Consider the following 17,234-nt stretch of genomic DNA (forward strand, 5'->3'; position numbering starts at 1 on the left):
TCTTTCCTTAGAAGAGGGGCCTGTCCTGATGCTTTGTCCTCTGGTTTCTGGCAGGGTCCTCGAGGTGTGCAAGGTCCACCCGGCCCAACAGGGAAGCCTGGAAGACGGGTAAGTGCTTGGTACTAAAACCATGAGGTGTGGGACAGCATCCATGCCCAGACCTGAGATAGACCGTCCCCTTGAGAACCCCATGGTCCCATGTCCACGTCCAAAGCTGTGTCTGAGCCACTGCTTAGGAACAAATGCTGTGTGTCCAGGGGTGAGATGGTTTATCTGTCCCTAAAGCCATCTTCTAGACAGGTCACAGCAGGAGCTGGATCCACATTGTTGATTTTTGATAGTGGGCCTTGTCTTTGGGGACACCCCATGCCTCCTGTCCAGAAATGACTATCTTGGCTCTGCACAGGTCTTTCTTCAGCTCACTGGTCTCTTGGGATTTCCTGTTGAGAACGCTGTCTTCTTGGATGGGTCTGTCTGGTTTCCTTAGGCACACAGCTGCTATAAGATGCCACCCTATTGAAAAGGAATGACCACACACCAGCAAGACTAGGAAAGTCTTAATTGACCTGACCTGTTCCTACAAACAGACCTCATGTGTTGCACATGGAGACCAAACATAACACTGTCCACGCAGCCTCTGTGCCTGACCAGAAACCCACGGGCAACAACCTCAACCCATGATGAGGCCTCTACAGGAGATAGGAAAGAAAAGGCCGGTGTGCCTCGAGAGTGAGCAGGGGTTTGGCAGGTTTCTGTCCCCTTGTTCCTCTTCCCATGGTGACTATAGCCTTTATAGCAGACTCTTAAAGTCTCGGCTTGGGACCTTCAGTCCCATGGCAATCAACTGGGCACCCTGGGTTTGCCCTCGAATGTTTTCCATGACAGGGAAGCAAGTGTGAGAGTGGACAAAGATGGGTGGCCAGCTGTCCACACAGTGCAGACCCTGCCTCTAGGTGGATGTATTGTCTGAGTGAGATACACACCCTCTGGACCGGTCTCATACTTGCTTAGGTAGACTGAGAGAGGCCTTTATCTCTGCCATGCATCTTTGGTCTTTAATTTTCTTCCCAGCGTTAGCAAAGGACTGAGAGTCTCCATGCTGTCAGCAGCATGTCACTGGAGCCAGAAAAGCAAGCTCTCTGCACTAGATCTTCCAAATCCATCATCCTTTACAAGCCTAGGTCAGGCAGCATCAGGGAGACCAACACTACACTCTTATTTGCCAGTGGTGTGGCATAGCCTTGGGGATGTTGGATCTGGGTCTCCTGTCCAGTGTGGTGATAGCGGACAATCACCCTTGACTGGAATGCTTTCCGTGGTCCTCTCTCTCTCTCCTCTGCTTGTTTTACTGGGAAGCTGCTCCCAAAGGATGTGGTGGGCTGCCTTTTCTCCCATTTGAACTGCGTGTCTCCTCTGTTCCAGGGCCGTGCTGGGAGTGATGGTGCCAGAGGCATGCCTGGACAAACAGGCCCCAAGGTAGGCTGTCACCCACACCCATACATCCACCACAATCCCTGATGTCACGTTGATGACATAACCATCATGTTTGATGAGTGTGCCTGCAGGGGGCGCTTACTCATTCTGATGAGCCCCCTCTGGTATGTGTTGAGATGATGGATTTGACAGGTGACTTGCACAGGTGAGATTCAGTCTCCTTAAAGGGGCAGGTGCCCTTGTTCATGTGGGCACTGAATGCAGCGGGGTAGATCCAGGGAGAACCCATTGGGAGTGTGCAAGTAAGCAGGCCACACCCTTGGTGCTTGGGTGGCCAGACGATCTCAGGGCTACGGGACGAGAGTTTTCCTGCCCTGCCTTGGAAAGTCAGGAGTCAGGCCTTGTGGGAGTGAGAAGACATAATCTGTGTGTGAACAGGGGGCTTCCATGCATGCATAGAACTCATATAGACATGTGACAGCTGTTTTCCCCCTGGCGTTGTGGATCCTGGGTTCATCCCTCTTCCCACGACCCGGTATGAACTCTCTCCCACATGCCTTAGTCACCAGGAACTGTCACCGTTCAGTACATCTGTGCTGGGTCCCCTCGTTCCATAGTCTCACTTCCTGCGACTCCCAAGTCAATGAACAGAGAAGGCTGGGGATGATAGGAGAATCTTACTGTTCTGTCAAGCGGTCTGTGATCTCTTAACAAAAAGTTATGAAAAGCCCCTACTCTTATTTCATCCTACCTGGGTTGAACGCCCACATGATGGGTGTTGATTCTGGGCTCCATAAGTCTGGGAGGCAGGAGCCAGGGTCCCTGCAGGTAACGATGTTGGGGTCTCCATCAGTGAGTGTGAACACTGGTGTGTGACAGTCCTCAGGACATGAAGCTGCAGCCATCAGGTCCATGAGGATGTCCCTGCAGGGGGAGACTCAGCAAATGAACCCATGCTGACTTTACAGAAGCCACTGATTAACTGTGTGTACGTTCCCAAGGATGCCCAGGCCTTTGCCTTGGGGACAACACTGCTCCTCCCTTCCTAACCTCTGCTTTGCTTGGGGAGAGGAGGTAGCATATACAGACTCCAGAGTGGCCTGAGGCAGGAGGGCTGTGCAGGGCCATGAGAGGGCCCTGGGTCCAGGGGGCTGAGTTAAGGATAGCACTAGGCCCTACTGGGTGTGGGTTGTTTGATGTGGCTCTCTTGTCCTTGCAGGGTGACCGTGGCTTTGATGGTCTGGCTGGGTTGCCGGGAGAGAAAGGCCATAGAGTGAGTATTTGCTGTGGGATTTGGGGAGGGTCTTTTCCTTCCGACAGTCTCAGCTTCCTGAAGTGGGGCCAGGTTCCTCTACTTGACAGTGTCTCTGTGTGAAGTGCTCTGGGGCTCCTAGAATTGAAGCCCTTGAATAGAATCTCTTGATGGAGATCTAGTCAGGAGAAGTTGGATTTCCTACCCGAGCTTACGAGCATGCCAGCAAGCACCTCACCCCAGGGTGTCACAGGGGACAGAGAAGTGAGGGAAACATGTGCTAGAACTTGTTTTAGAATTTTCTAGAAGGCACTTCTAGAAGGCTTCACATTCGTGAGAAATCCAAGCAGTAAGCTTAGAGTCAGGGCACCGAGGCTGTGGCCCCAGGAACGCTGCTAAGGACGGCTGGGGTTGGACCACCTTGGTACCTGACTGCCTTTCTCACCTCTAGCTGGGAGTGGTTCCTCTCTTGCCTGCTTTACCTTAAAATGGGTTTATTTGTCAAGTTTATAATTTTGGAGACATCCAGGCACACATGTATGTGTGTATACACGTGTACACATATACCTTCGCAGGCATGCACACAAGGGCACAAGGACATATATTCATCCATACACATATAAATGTATACACATTCATGGCCACACATGTGCATACACATATACACATATTCACAGGCATGCGTGTGTATGCACAGAGATATGTAGGCATATATAACAAGCATAATCACTTAGGATTCAGATACATGTGCACACATTCATAAGCACATACACATACAGGTACACACAGACATAGGGTCATAGACACCATGTGCTCACACACATACACACACACACAGGAGCACACGTGTATGCAAACTGATACACATGGGCACAGACTTTCATACTTACCCAGTCACATACAGACATGAGCATACATGCATGTATAATACCTGCAGGTAATACACACACACACACACACACACACACACACACACACACACACGAAACAATACAATCATGCCTAAATGCGGACAAAAACATATGCACATACAGGAACATGGGCATAAAGTATGCAGATATGGGTCTTACAGTGAAAAAAATCTGTGCTCTGTATACGCTGAATAGTGTCGGCTAGAACTCACCACAGCTGTCACTTCTATTCTCTCGTAATTACACGAAAACAAGCTCACAGTCACCAGTGGTGGGGTGGTTGGGAGGGTACACATTGAGCGCCTGCTACAGGCGAGACTGGGAATTGCAGGTTTGCCTGAAGTGAAATCAGCCCTGACCCTCAGGGATTCTTGGTCTAGGGTGATCCTTTCTGTGGTGCCCTCCCTCACACTGAATGCCCACTGTGCTTGCCTGTCTGTGGTTCCAAAGAAGCCTGCTAGGTGCTCAGTCTGGTGATTCTGCCATGGGCAAGGTATCCAGATGGGACTTGAGTGTAAGGCTCTTGGCTAGCCACTAGACTGAGCACTCAGCATATGCCCTCCTCCCAGGGGAACTAGCCTGCAAGACCGAGGGTATTCAGGGTTAGAATTAAGAGGACAAAAAAAAAAAAAGGGTTGGGACAGTTGTGGAGAATCTGCTCTGCAGTGGTTAACATTGATCCTGGTTGATTTGCTAGGGTGACCCTGGTCCTTCTGGCCCGCCGGGACTCCCAGGAGATGATGGAGAAAGGGTACGTATCTCTCAGCATCCTCTCTCTGAGTTTACACTGGAAAACTCTGAGTGCAGGCCCGGCAGGGTCCATGGGGGTGCCGGGAAAAGAAAGAATACGTGTTGGCCTAGGCAGGTGACTGTGTGCTTCTGAGATTGAAGCAAGGCGCAGGCATTCATTTTACTTTATCCTTCTTGCCGATGAGGGTCAAACTGTCATGGGTCTCAGGAAGGAAGCCTCTAACTACAGGAGGCAGGTGTCCCGGATCCCGTGGATGGAGATGCCAGGGGCTTAATGAGCTCAGCGGCTCTGCTGATCTCATCTAAATGAGGTGTCAGGTGGAGAAGCAAGGGCTCAGGGAGGGCAGCGGATGGAGGGATGAGGGAAGTCACTGGTGAAGTAACTGAATATAGGAATAGAGGGGGAAGGGAAGGGCTGCAGTCGGGCTTCTTAGCCTGGGCCTCTGTGCCCAGAGGACTCCTCAGGGTCCATTCCCAGTATCCTCAGCAGCTGGAGGCTGAGCTCACAGGCCACAACATACATGTGCATGACAGAGAATGCATGATAGGATTAAGGGGCTCCTTGCACTGTTGTTGGGAGCTCACAAATCCCAGGAAAGTAGGAGAGAGTGCCATCCTCTCTGGATTTTGGATTTTGTCAGGGAAGTTTCCCTATCTGGACCTTGGCCTAATTAGCTGCAAGCCAAGGAAGGAGAGGGGTGCTTTTCGATGCCCTACCCTCCTGATTCATGGTGGGTTTCATATGCATGCATTTGTGTGCACCTGTATACCTTTGTATACATATGTGTACTCACAGCATGTGCATACATGTTCATTACTGTGTATGCAAAAGTGTGCTCCTAGGTGTGTGCATGTATGTACATGTGTGTGCATATATGTGTGCATATGCATATTATATGTTATTGAACGTAGGCACACATGTGCATGTATGCCGGCAGGTGGTATGTGAGCATACATGTCTTTGTATTTGAGGAAGGCAGGAGAGCCGGGTGGTAGGAGGCAGCATCCTGGCTAGCAGCCCCAGGTGTGACCCAGCGAATCAGCAGCCATCCCATCTGGAGTCAGGGAGAAAAGGCTCTTCTGAGCTTGACCTGGATGGTCTGGACCCTGGCAGACCCTGAGCTAGCTGAAGCCTGTCTGGGGGCTCCTCTGCCTCTCTCCTGATGCTCTGTTTCTCAGTTTCTGTTACTAACAAGGGTGGCTAGGCTTGAACTCAGTGTCTGCCTAACTGCCCTTGCTGCAGTTGTAACTGGGAAGCAGGACCTGCTTCCAAGTCTCACTGTTCTGCGCAGCAGCTGCAGCCTTACAGCTCCAGAATTAGGACAGGGGTCTCTGCAATGGACCCTGCATTAACTGATTAGTGTATTACCTGAGGAGCAGCAGAATCCTGCCTGTGGGCTGTGTGTGTGTGTGTGTGGCGGGGGGATACCCAGGTCTCTGGGTACCTAGGTCTCAATGCTTATCCCTAAACATTTTTTCTTTCTCCCTAGGGTGACGATGGAGAAGTTGGGCCCAGGGGGCTGCCTGGGGAGCCTGTAAGTCACTGACCGGTGGGAGTCTGGGCCTCAGCTCCACAGTCACAAGTTGGTAGATATGGAGTAGGTTAGAGAGCTTGGTGTAGGGAAAGAGGCAAGTGACATTCGCCCAGGAAAGAAAAGAGGGAGGACACGAGGGGCTGGACAACTCTGGGGAATGTATACTGACCCTTTCTACAGGAGGAAGGTGGGCGCCGTAGAGCTGTTGCAAATGCCCCAGGGGCAGCATAACTGCAGTGGAATTATGCTGAGTGTCCATGGGCAACATGGAGGCCATTCAGAGAGTCCATGGTGGATACCCAAGTGTATCAGAGTAGACAGGAAGACACAATATAGTGGGCGTTCGGCAAGAATCATAGCAGGGACATAGTATATATAGTGGGCATTGAGGGCATTGTGATAGGTGTCCCGGGCACCATGGCAGACATCCAGTCAGCAGCCATAGTGGGTGCTGGGACAGTTGAGGAGACTGAATAGGTCCAAGTTTGCACACATCTGGCAATTGCACCCTACAGGGTAGTGCCCAGCCCACTGCAGGAAAAGCTGTCTTCTACCAGCCAACTTGTATTTAGGCTTAAAGCAGATTTCCACAAGGGCAAGAGGACATTAATTATCCTTCATTTACTGATGCTCAGAAACCTACCTTTGTTATCCAAGTCAGGCGGCCGTTTGTATCTGGTGAAGCTAATTGATGAGCTACGCCTTAAACACCGCACAGGGCAGAGCATGGGTTGGCGCACTCAGGTTCATTTGGGATGAAATTATACCCTCAGTGTCTGATTAGCCACTGAGGAGGATCTGTCAGCCTTGTTCTCCTTAACACACATCTAAGTGGTGCCTTCTGGGTTATCTCACAAACGTAAGACTGTTAAAATAACAAAGGAAGCATTTAAGACGCAGAGAACATGAGGCAAGGTTGGGCTTTCTTTGTTTTGTTTGTTTTTCCACCCATCTAAAAGGTTCTGTCAAAATCAAGGACAGTTGAGATCCATGTGCCTTGAGTAAAGCCTTTAATTTTCAAGGTGGACCATTCCCCTAGAGCCCCACCCACCCCACACTTCAGTTGTGCCTCAGGCTAGGCCTTCTGTGTAGGATACAGGCATTGGGCACAGCCCTTCAATTCCCAGAGGAAGGGAAGAAAGACTGTGACTCTCCCAAGTAGCTGTCCCCTAAAAAGCCTGCTGTCTTCTGAGCCTGTTCCCTACTCCCTTGAATTCTGTCATCCCAGAAATGACAACACTGTGGTGTCACCGGGGAGAGTGAAGAAATGCTCAGTGGTAAACACAGGACCCAGCAGCACACTGTAACTTCACGAGTTTTCAATGGAGAGATTTTGTGCTCACCTTCCTGAGTATCAGGGACGGGCAGAAAAGACCTCTTCCCTGAGGACATCCCTGGTGCCCAGCCAGGCCCCTCCATACCAGGAGTCCCAGTGTCCAGTAGAGAGGAAGAGGATTCTGGATTCACCAGCAGAGCTCTAGTCGGGCACAGGGTACTGGGTCTGGGCTGTACAGGGCAGACGAGCAGGCCACACCTCCAGCCGGGATCCAATCCTTCCTCATCTTCTCTTCTTGCAGGGACCACGTGGTCTGCTTGGGCCAAAAGGCCCCCCTGGCCCACCTGGACCTCCTGTAAGTTCTGTCACCTCTTGGTATGTGTGTGCACACTATAGCCCCAGAAACCCTCTGGCCCAGCTAGCTACATTGAAGCCTTGGGGCCATGCTGAGCTTAGAGTGCACCGGATGTAGGTGGGAGGGGTTGGGGGGCATTCATGCTCATATGTGAGGAACCAGAAAATGCACAGGACTCAGGCAGCTGGGCTTGCTGCCCCTTTAGACTTCTCTACCCCCGTTCTGGCACTCAGCACCTGCTGTGTTGTTGTTGTTGTTACTGTTGTTTTTATGCCCTAAGTAATACCTTGGGATGCCACACTGTCCCTCTGCTTAAGAGGCCTTCCAGCATCTTTGGGGGGGGGGTGGTTTTGGGAAGGAGGAAGAAGCTCATGGTTTCGACTGGGGATCTGTTTTTGGTCGGTGAGATTGGCTTTGCCCTCTTCAGCCTCTCTAGGAGATTTTTCTAGAACTCAGGGTCTGCTCATTCTGAGGGTGCTGGGGTCCAGTGCCTCTGCCTCCGCTACCTTATTGTGAAGGGTTAGTAGCCTCAGCTGTGGGTGGTGGACCATCGAGTCTGCCCTTTCCCCAGAGACTACCTTGGGCCTATGTGCAAACATGCAGAGTGGGTTTGCTTGTTGTGTGCTGAACATACCTTTTCTTTATAACTCTCCGACAGGGTGTGACGGGTATGGATGGCCAGCCTGGCCCCAAAGGAAATGTGGTGAGTCCCAGGGGTCACATGACCTGGCTTTGATGATGGCTGTGATGATGGTCAGTCCATGTCTGACTGTAGAAGTCTGCATCAGCTGGAAATTGGGGTAGAAGAGTGGGCACCTTAGCTTCTGGCCCGCGGCTTGGTGCTGCCCTCTGGTGGCAAAGCGTCATGCCAGCACCAGTCCAGCCAGGAGTCGGAGGTCAGCTCCACCAGATGAGTCTGTTAGCTCTGTATCTATTTCAAGGGCGCACATTTCTACCAATAGAGTATTGCCTGCTCAGCTCCTGTCACACTTTCTGCCTTGATGGATACCAGGGTGCTAGGTGCAAGTCCACATGCCCTTTGAATCTGCCACTGAAGGCAGGCATATCTCCTTTCCAGAAAGCTGCTCCCACAATCGACTCCTGGGGTTACGGGTGGACATTTCAGAGCAGGAGGGAAAGATGAAAATGTAGAAATGGGATTTCTCCAAAATGGTGTGTGGTTCCTAGACCTCTTCTCAGGGCCTTTGTCTCTGTTTGTAGGGTCCCCAGGGAGAGCCTGGGCCCCCAGGACAGCAGGGTAATCCTGGTGCCCAGGTAAGTGTCTCAGAAAGGTGGGTTCAGTGGGAAGATGGTGGAGGGTGAGGAGGGGCCTCTGATCAGTCCTCTCATTCCTCTGCTGGTTTTTTCTCCTAGGGTCTTCCCGGTCCCCAGGGTGCCATTGGTCCTCCAGGAGAAAAGGTAGGTGGGCCAGATGGATGTGTGAAGAGAGGCTGCCTTCTTCATGGGCCATACTTCTGTGCAGGCCTGGGAGACCGGCTGCCCTTCACTAGCAGGCTGTGCACCGTGCCTCCCAGAAGGGCCTGGAGTTCAGGCCTCTGGGAATGAAGCATAAGCCTCAGGGTAGATGTTGAATCTTTCTCATTAGTTGATCCATAGATTCATACATCCATTTGCTCGCCATCTTCGTGTAGAGGTGACAGTTTTAGCAATCCTCAAACCAGCACACACTGTTGAGTATGAAGAAGGCGCTATTTATCAGAAGATTAAATTGGGTGTCTTATTCAGTTGAGTTTTGGTAAATTTGGCACGTAGACTTCTAGTACTTACCAGGTCCTGGGACTTGCCCTTCCAACAGCATCGCAGAGCCCAGGCATGGGTTATTTCAGGAAATGTAAAATGTCTAGGTCTTGACCAGCACAAAGCTCTACAGAGATGGTTCTGAGGGCATCCAGATCCTGGGAGAGCTTATTGAAATACAACCAGACTGTAGTAGACCTGGACCTTGTTAAGAATGCCATAGGTGGTGGCTTGGTGGCCCTGTCACTGGCCTGCCATGGGAGGGAGTCTGTGGGGAACCTGAGGAAGGTGCTATGCTGGGAGCTGCCTCAGAAGGCTCCTAGGACAGCAGCATCTCAGGGGATGAGATTGAGGAAGAAGATGAGGATGGAGGTGCTCCCAAAGCAGAACTGAAGGTTCTGGTAGAGGAGGCAACTCATTGAGTTCAAAGAGAGCTGGATGCTGAGAGGAGGGACCTCAGCAGGCATCCTGAGTGACAATGTCAGAATATTTACTTTGGGGATCTATAGAGAAGGATTGGACATCCCAGGAAAGGAATAAGCGTCCAGTGTTCCCTCACAAACTGTTTTGTTTGTACTAGGGTCCTTTGGGGAAACCAGGTCTCCCAGGAATGCCCGGAGCTGATGGACCCCCGGTGAGTAGTGTCCCCCACCCTGTTCCTCTCTCTCCAGGAAGCTCATCTCCTCTCCAGAGGGGCCCTGGGAGCATGGTTGCCCAGAGCCACTGTGGATGAAGATCATGTGCTCTGGTCTCTGTGCTGAGTGATGACTGGATTCTGGACAATCTTTCATACCATGTTCCTGTCCCGGAGGGGATGTGACTACAGAGGGGGCATTACTTACTTGTTAGGGTGTGCAAATTAGTCCCCGAACTCAGCATCATGTTTGAAACTGCAAGGTGTACTGGGCTGGGCTCCAAGCCATCACACCTGTCACCGGTGGGGGAAGTGAAGGGCGGGGTGTGCCAGAGGTATTTTTAGTGTTCACACATTTGAGTTTGGGGTGGGAGAGGCTGCTGGGTGGGGGGCAATGAGTCTGCAGTGAGCACAGCTGGGAGCCAGATTAGACAGTGCCTGGAAATAGCAAGTGAAGGACAGGTCCAACCTGGGGGGTGCGGGTGGGGGGCTGTGCAGAAAAAGGGGAGCGGGGAAGAGGAAGCAGTTAGGGGTGTGTGTGTGTGTGTGTGTGTGTGTGTGTGTGTGTGTGTGTGTTTGCACGCACACACATGCCTATCAACACCTGCCATTCTGCCTGAAGATGCCCTCTGGTTTGAGAGTTTTTTTTTAATTTTAAATTTAAGTATTTTTAAAGTAAATTATTAAACTCGTCCCTCCAATTTCTCCCCTCCCCCTCTCACTTCGTGTGCTCTTTTGTGTTTAGGGAAACCCAAAGAATGTATCTCAGAAGGCAAGATGAGATACATTAATTATTTACGACAGTTTCGTTTATTATTTTAATAACACCATTAAAGTGTAAATGCAGGGGGTAGATGGGGGGGTGCTGAGGAAATGCCTCAGGGGCATGAAGGGATTGCTGCACAAATGGGAGGACCAATGCTCAGATCTACAGACCCCCTGTAAATGCTGGGTGGTCATGGTGTACAATTCCAGCCTTGGGAAGCAGAGACGGGACTCACCACAGCAAGCTGGCTGCCAGTCTCTAGGTCTGTGCATGAGCCGGAGCAGTGACCAAGGATGACTCCTGACATCAGCCTCAAGCCTCCATGTGCTCATGCACACATGCATGTGTTTACATGTAAATATACACTATACACACATATACACATATGTACACCATACACTCACATGCAAATGTATAAAGAAAGACTAAAGTGGGATGTCTCGTGTGCTAATGTGCTAGGGTTGGTTCACTATCAGCTGCCAACTCCACTCCACACTAAGGTCACTTGGGCCAGTGAATCCCAGACCCCAGATTGTCTTCGGTTGGCCTGAGCAAATAAGTGTAGTCACTCCCATTTCTGTGTGAACATCCAGGGAGTTTGGGAGCTGAGTGACTGGTATTTCCCAGTGTGCCACTTCTGTCTTTTTAATTGTCATGTATTTTGTGTTACGCATGCATGCGCACGCGCGAACACACACACACACACACACACACACACACACACACACACACACACACACACGGTGTCAATGACACCTTTTCTAGTAGACATGGAGGTCTGGGAACTGGCCTGTAGATGGCTTCATCCATCCCCATTGGCCATTCTTGGTCACAGGACCATAGTTCCCGAGTGTCCGGTTTCCTGTAGGTGATACGCACAGATGGAGGTCTACTGCACAGTGTCACATAGCTCCTGCAGGGAGGAGAGAGCAGCTACACCCTTTCTGTAACCATACATGTCTCAGGCCTCCACAGACCTAGCTGGTTCTGGCCTGTAATTCCTCTCACCACCCCGAACGCCTCCTTCCCTTTAGGGTCAGGTCCCTGAGTATGGTCTCCTTTTACATCTTGTGTGTGCACCAGAACCTCCTGGCCTGGAGACTCTCTTCTCTGTTCCTGGCTTTATCAGTTACTTTTCCTACTATTGTGACAAAATACCAAACAAAAACAGCTTAAGGTAGGAGGGGCTCACGGTCTGAGGGTGTACGTCCATCAGAACAGGGAAGTCATGGCAGGCAGCTGCAGACCGGGCAGCTGGTAACATTGTATCAGCAGGAAGCAGAGAGCATGGTGCTCTGCTCGCTTTGATCTTTTCATTCAGTCCAGAACCTCAGCCCATGGGATGGTGCTCCCCACAGTTAGGAAGGGTCTTTACCTCAGTTAGCCTAATCTAGAAGCTCCCTCAAAGGCGTACCCTAGGGTTGGCTCCTAGGTGATTCCACATTCTGTCAGGGTCCAATACTGAAGCTTTAAAATGTGCAGTGGGAGAGGCCTGGTTTCTGCCTGTGCCCAAAGACAGCAGGTGGGCCAGAAAGACATGGGGGGCCCTAAACAGATCCAGCTGTCCGTGTTTGGAAGGGAGGGAAGATGAATGGCTTCCCTTACAAAAGCAGCTTACTGTTGATAAACCTTGAAGAGGTAGGCTTGTGCTGAGGCTGTTTTGCTCCAGCATTCCTTTAGTTTTGGTTGTGAAGAAAGAGTGATTGACAGGCCAGGAAGATGGCACTGTTAGGAAAGTGCTTAGCCCAGCATGCATCGAGGCTGGGCATGGCAGTGCAGGCCTGTGAAAGAGAAGACGGACAGATCCCTGGGCCTTCACAGCCAGCCCATCTATAGAGTTTTAGGTTCAGTGAGATCCCATCTTAATGGTTACAATGGGGAACAGTCTAGAAAGACACCCAATACCAGGCTCTGGCCCCTACATGCACTCACATACATGTATACACATGCCTATAAACAACATGCACGCACATGGATGGGCAGGGGGACGGGGGAGAGAGGAGAGGAGAGGAGGAGGAGGGGGAAGAAAGAGAGAGACAGAGAGAGAGAGAGACAGAGAGAGAAACAGAGAGAGAGACAGAGAGAGAGAGGAGGGAGAGACAGAGAGACACACAAACAGAGACAGAGAGAGACAGAGAGACAGAGAGACACAGAGAGAGAGAAGGTTTTAAGTCATACCTAGTACTCTGAAATGTGATTAATTCCCCACAGCACACAGCGGAATGATGGGTAAATGGAGCCAGTAAAAATAAAATGTGACTGTCTATCCAAGGTTTGGAGAAAGTGCTCATGATCCAATATTAAATCCAGATCATATTATACCTGCCCACTTTGTATGCACACACACAGAAAATATGGATTGGAAGCCTGTGCCCCCGACCAGCCTCGTGGCTCTGCATGGTGGGCTGTGGAGGAGTTTAATTTCCTTTTCCGCTCTCCTAATTGTCTACAATGAACATATATTACTTTTTTAATCAGAAAAATATCAAATACAAATAATTTAAGCTTTATTATTTTTCCATTATGAAAGTAACTGTAAAATATTGGAAAAATGTACAGTGGGAGAGGAGAGAGAGAGAGAGAGAGAGAGAGAGAGAGAGAGAGAGAGAGCAGTGAACAGCAAGAACAGCAGCCTAGCCTTGCACAGCAAGAAGATTTGTCAGTGTTAAATTTTCTTCTATTCTCCCCAGCCTCATGGTTACAAAATGAGCCCTGTGCCTCCCCACTGCTGTTGCTTCCTTCTAGCACACAGCTGAGACCCATCTAAGGCATCTGGGCAGCCATGGCACTGGTGTGCCCCAGCTCCTGTCTGTCACACTCTGCTTGGTGTTTGCTGAGGCAAGGGCATCTGGTTTCCTAGTGCCCACCCACCCTGATGCTGGAGCAGACCCATGTTGTGGGTGGGCACTGAGAAGAGCACAGGCAGCCCTATGGTGGGACACTCTCTCCTGGGTGTCCTACATTCATCCTTGCAACCAAGAACCTCTGGTACCTTAGGCATGTGTAGGGCACATGGACCGACCACAAGCATGATTGTTATTTCTGAAAGGCAGGGGTTGGTCCAGCTTGTCCTCAGGGCCAGAACAGCAGCCACAATCCACCAGTGGGTGCCTCAGTCTCCCCCCAAGGTTACTGGATTCCCCCATTGGAACTTTGAGTCCTAATTCACTTGCTAGGCTCTTTATAAAATCTGGGGAGGGCAGAGACACAAATACTGTAAAGGCAGGAGGCCTCTTTCTGAGCAGGCGGCTAACTAATGAAGACTTTCTCTTTTGTGACAGGGGCACCCTGGCAAAGAAGGTCCTCCAGGAGAGAAAGGAGGCCAGGTAGGCACCTACTGCACCCTACCTCAGCAGTCAGTCTCTGTATAGGGCCTCCTATCCAGGATGGTGGGTGGGGCATGGGATGGGGGAGGAGCAGTGCCTGGGCTGTACGTTTCAGTCAGTCATGGGGAATGGCTTTTGACCATGGAAGGTTGTCATTTCCCTAGACAGGATACCCTTGTTCCCCTCAGCTGAAAACCGCCTCACCTCAAGGTCCCTAAGATGGAGACATGTTATTTAATTACCCTGCTTTTCCTGACCTAGTGCTGTGTTTCCTTATATTACATGGCAACCCCTCTCTCTCCTCTCCTCCTGGCCTCCTGGAGCTGGGCACAGCATCTGACTGTCCACAGACAATTTTGTTCTTTGGAAGGCACCACCCACTTCCTCCATCCATCATCAGCATCAGTACCACTGAGGACCACAGGCAGGGTCTCCTGCATCTCCCACAAGGCTGCTTCCTGGGGTCCCTACTCACACCTGAAAATAGCTAATATTCTTTCACTTTGATCTTAGGGTCCTCCCGGCCCCCAGGGTCCCATTGGCTACCCAGGTCCACGAGGAGTCAAGGTAAGAGGGATTCTGCAGCTCTGGGTCTTTGTGGAAGTCAGGGTGGGATGGATTATGGACCTGACTGGCTCCTGGCAGCTTCCCTTGTTAAGCCCTGCTCCAGGCACTCTAGAGTAGCCTAGCTCCCCAGTGCAGTATGCACATGCTGGGACCCCAGACAGCATGTCTGAGCAGGTAAGGATCTTGCCTGCCAGTTACAGGACAGACTGCTACAGGGCGAGGGGTCACCTCCTAGTCAGCCGGTGAAGAAGCAGGGGCACTGTGCTGGCTGCCGTCTTGTGTTTACCATACCAGGCTGACCTCTAGAGCATCTCACAGGTTGTGGGTCTCATGAGACAGGGGCATGGCCAGCCTGGGGAAGCCCACACAGTCCTTTGAACCACTGGCATGCTGGAATAGGGAAAAGACTTGTACATCCTCTCAAATCCCCAGGAGGCTTGGTTGGTGAGAGATGTCCATTTGTTTACAATTGTGTTTCTGCTGGTAGAAATTCCTGGAACCTTGTTAAGTGGGACACAGAGTACCAGAGCAATATTGAGAGCAAGGTCCCCTTTGTCCCTTCAGCACTAACTGAGTTTGCTCTGAGCTGCATGATTTAATCTTGAGTTCCGAGGTTCCTGGGGCGAAGGCACATCCCTGTGCAGAAGATGAGCATCGACAGGGTCTCTTCCTTCACTGTAACAGGGACTTCGCAGCATCTCAAAGCTCTAGGCTCTCCCCCTACCCCACCCTAGCCCCTGGAAAGAAAGATACCAACCCCTTCCTTCAAACAGACAGGAAGGGAAGCACAGGCTTGCTTCTGTGAGTGTGCATATGTACACCACATACACACAAGCACACCACAAAACGACTTAAATTTGAGGAATTTATATAAACGTGACCCAGGCCGCTGCCCCCACCTATGTACTTTGTGGTACTTTCTCTCTGTCCAGCGTTGAGGCAGACCCTAAGTGTACAGCTGCCCTGGGGTGTGGAGGGTGGAGGACCCACATCCTCAGTGTTCGGAGGCTGTCCACAGTCCCTCCAAGTGTGGTACCCCTATCTAGACTTGAACCCAAAATGGCTTCAGAAACCTGGACATGCTAGTTTCAAGGGCGACCTCTTAAGGATGGCAGCCTCAGGCAGGTCAGGTTCCTCCTGAAGCATGCTTTCCCCAGCACAGTGCTTCCCGAAGGCTATGCGGGTGATAATTGAGCAGCAGTGCTGATTATAGGAGCTCTACACATATTTATCTTATAAATTCCTGTCACCTACCCCGAGCCTTTGGCAGCTCCCGTACATGGCTAATTGCGTAAGGCTTCCTCTGCAAGCCGAAAGGTGTTTACTTTAAGATGTTTATGGAGAATGCTCTTGTCTATCTATCTGATAAAATTCACTCACAACATGAGCGATGCAGTTAGACTTGGAAGCAGAGAGGAGAGCAAGCTCTAAAACGGGTTTTTTACAAGAGAAAGAGAAAGCCCCACCCCTTGCGCTCTTGGGAACTGAAGTGGTGTTGGCCACCTTATGAGTGCCAGGCCCACAGAGCACAGCAAAGGTAGGTGTGGGAGCTGTCACCATTAGGGTAGAGAGATCTGATTATTTCCTACCCAAACTTCTTCCAAAAGATAGGGTTCTGTCATGGCTTATCTGCTGTAAGAAAAATTCCACGATCTAGGGTTTTGCAATAGGGGCTGGAAGCCTCAGGTCGAAGTGCAGTTAGATCATCCTTTGGTTAGGGCCGCTTTCTACTTCACAACCCAGCTCTTCTCACTGCAGCCTCATAAGGTGGAAAGAGCAGACAGCCTCTCACCGCCCCCCCCCCCCCACAAAGACGCAAACTCGGGGCTTGCCCATATCCCGTGAGCTCTCTACCACCAAGCTAAAGCCCTTCCTTTTACTCTTTGTTTTGGGGAAGAATCTCACTAAGTTGCCTAGATAGGTGGGTTATGAGCTGTTGGGTTAGCAGGTCTGTGTCAGCAGGGCTGGACCTGAGAGTTCATCTCCGTTGGGTTCTTCTGTTTCTGTTTCTCTCTACCACAGAGATGCCCGGAGGAGTGAGATGGGGGTGAGTGGGAGGTGTCTAGGTACCACCTGAACAGACCATCCATGGTCTTCTTCTATGGAAACGTCTAGATATCCAGAAGGCAGCTCAGGAAAAGAACAGTGCTCAGAGACCATTGCTCCCAAGACAGGACACACTGCGCCTTCCTGGTCTGTTGGACCACAGATGTTCTTTTTTTTTTTCTGGAGCTGGGGACTGAACCCAGGGCCTTGCACTTGCTAGGCAAGCGCTCTACCACTGAGCTAAATCCCTAACACACCACAGATGTTCTTAAACTCCTATTATTTGGGCACACATGGCAAGCCTTGCTCACAGATTCTCAGTGATAGCTCCATGTCTGCTCTAGGCCCCTCTCCATTTTTCAGTTTGCTGCCTACCATTGATTCAGGTTTGAGCAAGCACAGAGCAGACTCCATAGAGTCAGCACCCCTTCCCCAGGGCCCACTCCCTCTACGGCTGCTTTAAAGGGCCAGGGGCTGCTGTTCTAATGGGCTGGCACCTCTGCCATCAAGCCACATCTGTTTACTCGGTGTTGGAGTGAGTGAGCGAGAACTGCTGTGACCCAGCTGCTATCCGGATTCTCCCTGTCCAGTAGCTGTCTCTTACTCCTCCATTTTGCATTCTAA

General features: G+C 50.9%; 1 protein-coding gene across 3 annotated transcripts in view; it reads left to right on the forward strand.

Annotated features, from left to right (window-relative positions):
• Nucleotides 1-17,234, forward strand: part of Col5a1 (collagen type V alpha 1 chain) — a 148,685-nt gene that overhangs the window by 77,685 nt on the left and 53,766 nt on the right. For all 3 annotated transcript variants that reach the window (XR_015683452.1, NM_134452.3, NM_001429592.1), the window contains 12 exon segments: nt 55-108; nt 1,423-1,476; nt 2,654-2,707; nt 4,295-4,348; nt 5,838-5,882; nt 7,460-7,513; nt 8,172-8,216; nt 8,735-8,788; nt 8,888-8,932; nt 9,852-9,905; nt 13,953-13,997; nt 14,511-14,564. Coding sequence is in view for 2 of the 3 variants with exons in the window: in NM_134452.3 (NP_604447.2) it covers nt 55-108; nt 1,423-1,476; nt 2,654-2,707; nt 4,295-4,348; nt 5,838-5,882; nt 7,460-7,513; nt 8,172-8,216; nt 8,735-8,788; nt 8,888-8,932; nt 9,852-9,905; nt 13,953-13,997; nt 14,511-14,564 (612 nt within the window). In the remaining variant the exon portion in view is untranslated.

Source organism: Rattus norvegicus, chromosome 3 (assembly GCF_021556685.1).
Source record: "Rattus norvegicus strain SHRSP/BbbUtx chromosome 3, alternate assembly SHRSP_T2T, whole genome shotgun sequence".
In the NCBI taxonomy this organism is placed as follows: Eukaryota; Metazoa; Chordata; class Mammalia; order Rodentia; family Muridae; genus Rattus; species Rattus norvegicus.